Source organism: Protobothrops mucrosquamatus, unplaced genomic scaffold (assembly GCF_001527695.2).
Source record: "Protobothrops mucrosquamatus isolate PMUCROS unplaced genomic scaffold, P.Mucros_1.0 scaffold4455, whole genome shotgun sequence".
Taxonomy (NCBI): domain Eukaryota; kingdom Metazoa; phylum Chordata; class Lepidosauria; order Squamata; family Viperidae; genus Protobothrops; species Protobothrops mucrosquamatus.
Genome location: NW_015390365.1, coordinates 7,792 through 9,583, shown reverse-complemented (window position 1 = coordinate 9,583; position 1,792 = coordinate 7,792). Strand labels below are relative to the sequence as shown.

The following is a 1,792-nucleotide window of genomic DNA, read 5'->3' as shown; positions in this document are numbered from 1 at the left end:
GCCCTCAAGACATGGCTTTTTCAGCAAGCGGGACTGACCTAGGGTGAATTTTAAATAGGGATAATTTTTAATGATTTTTAATAAGAGACACAGCTACAAATATTTGGTTTTTAATTGGCTTTTATTGGGGAAATGTGCTATGTTGTTTTAATATGCTGTGAGCCGCCCTGAGTCCCGTGGGGAGAAGGGCGGCATATAAATTTAAATAAATAAATAAATAAATAAATAAATAAATGGGTGGGTGGATGGATGATTGGATGGATGGATGGATGGATGGATGGATAGATGGATGGATAGATAAATAGATGATAGGTAGGTAGGTAGGTAGGTAGGTAGGTAGGTAGATAGATAGATAGATAGATAGATAGATAGATAGATAGATAGATAGATAGATAGAGATAGATAAGGGGAGAGAGAGAGGGAGAGAGAGAGAGAGATATCAATAGATGGGTAGATGGATGGATGGATGGATGGATGGATGGATAGATAAATAGATGATAGGTAGGTAGGTAGGTAGGTAGGTAGATAGATAGATAGATAGATAGATAGATAGATAGATAGATAGAAGCTTTTAAACTGTGCCTAGGAATCTCAATTTGGAACCTCACTAAAATTCCTTGATAAGAGGATGCAAGACTAATTTTGCCTCGTCTCCATCTTGTAGAAAATGAGAAGGGCTTTCCTCTAAAACAATGTTTCTCTACCTTGCCAATTTTAAGATAGGTGGACTTCAACTCCCAAAAGGTCCCAGCCAGCCCTTTGGCTTTCAAGTTAGAATCGAAAAGGACACAACAAAGAACGAAAGCCGACTGGGTGGGGAAGAGAAAAACGCAAGCCAGCCATACTCTTGAGTGTCACTGGGAGCCTACTGGTTGAGGAATTCTGGGAGTTCTTAAAATCAACAAGGTTGAGAAACCCTGCTTTAAAGTCCTAGGGGGGCCCACCGCCCAGGAACCAAATATACTCCCTTGCTGACTTTTTCCTATTAAAAGTTTGAAAATCAGGACTTTTGTTCGTTCTTTCTAGGAAACAAAAAACCCCAATGTTTCTCTTCTAAGCAGATGCCACGATATAGCACTTTGAAATTTGTAGGGTTTATTAGCATTTTTTTTAAAAAAAAATACTTCCTGGCTGAATATATAGATAGATAAACTTAAATTCCTTAAACTCTTCTCTGTTGTGCAGGAAAACAAAGAAGGGTCATGCTTCAGAGCATAAAGACCAGCTGTCTCGACTAAAGGAACGAGATCCGGAATTTTACAAGTTTCTGGAAGAAAATGACAAGACTTTGCTCAATTTTGATGATTCTGACAGTTCTGATGAAGAGAAGAACCATCACGTGTTGCCTGAAAAATTAGAGGTAATTAATTTATTTGCAATATATCTGAACATCAGGAATCAACCTGACTGCTCTTGCTAGCTCTCTGATGCCAGTTAGAATCCGGCTTAGTTAATGCTTCGATCTCCTGTCATATTGCAGGACTATAGAAATAAAATGATCAGAGGAACCAATTTCTTTTTATTCCCAAGAAAACTGCGTGACTGTGACCCTGGAAGTTACCCATATCAGGCTAATGCTTTTTTTTTTTTTTTAAACTTTGATAGGAAGCAACTGATGATGAAGATGAGGAAGAAGAAGAAGAAGAAAAAACAGCTAAGCGGAAAAAAATGGACTTTATCACAGTGTCATTGAAAATGGTGGAACACTGGAAGGAAGTCGCAGAGGTAAGAGAGACCATTTTTAAAAAGCAGCATTTCTTTAGGAGATGCAAATAAGTCTGATTAAATATGG

At 38.1% G+C, this 1,792-nt stretch overlaps 1 protein-coding gene across 1 annotated transcript in view; it reads left to right on the top strand.

Annotated features, from left to right (window-relative positions):
* LOC107299032 (nucleolar complex protein 2 homolog) overlaps nt 1–1,792 on the top strand; it is a gene marked incomplete at its 3' end in the record, with an annotated part of 12,871 nt that overhangs the window by 3,294 nt on the left and 7,785 nt on the right. Inside the window, exons 3-4 of the mRNA XM_015828399.1 lie at nt 1,186–1,360; nt 1,606–1,725. Coding sequence (XP_015683885.1) covers nt 1,186–1,360; nt 1,606–1,725 — 295 coding nt within the window. The remainder of the gene's footprint in view (nt 1–1,185; nt 1,361–1,605; nt 1,726–1,792) is intronic.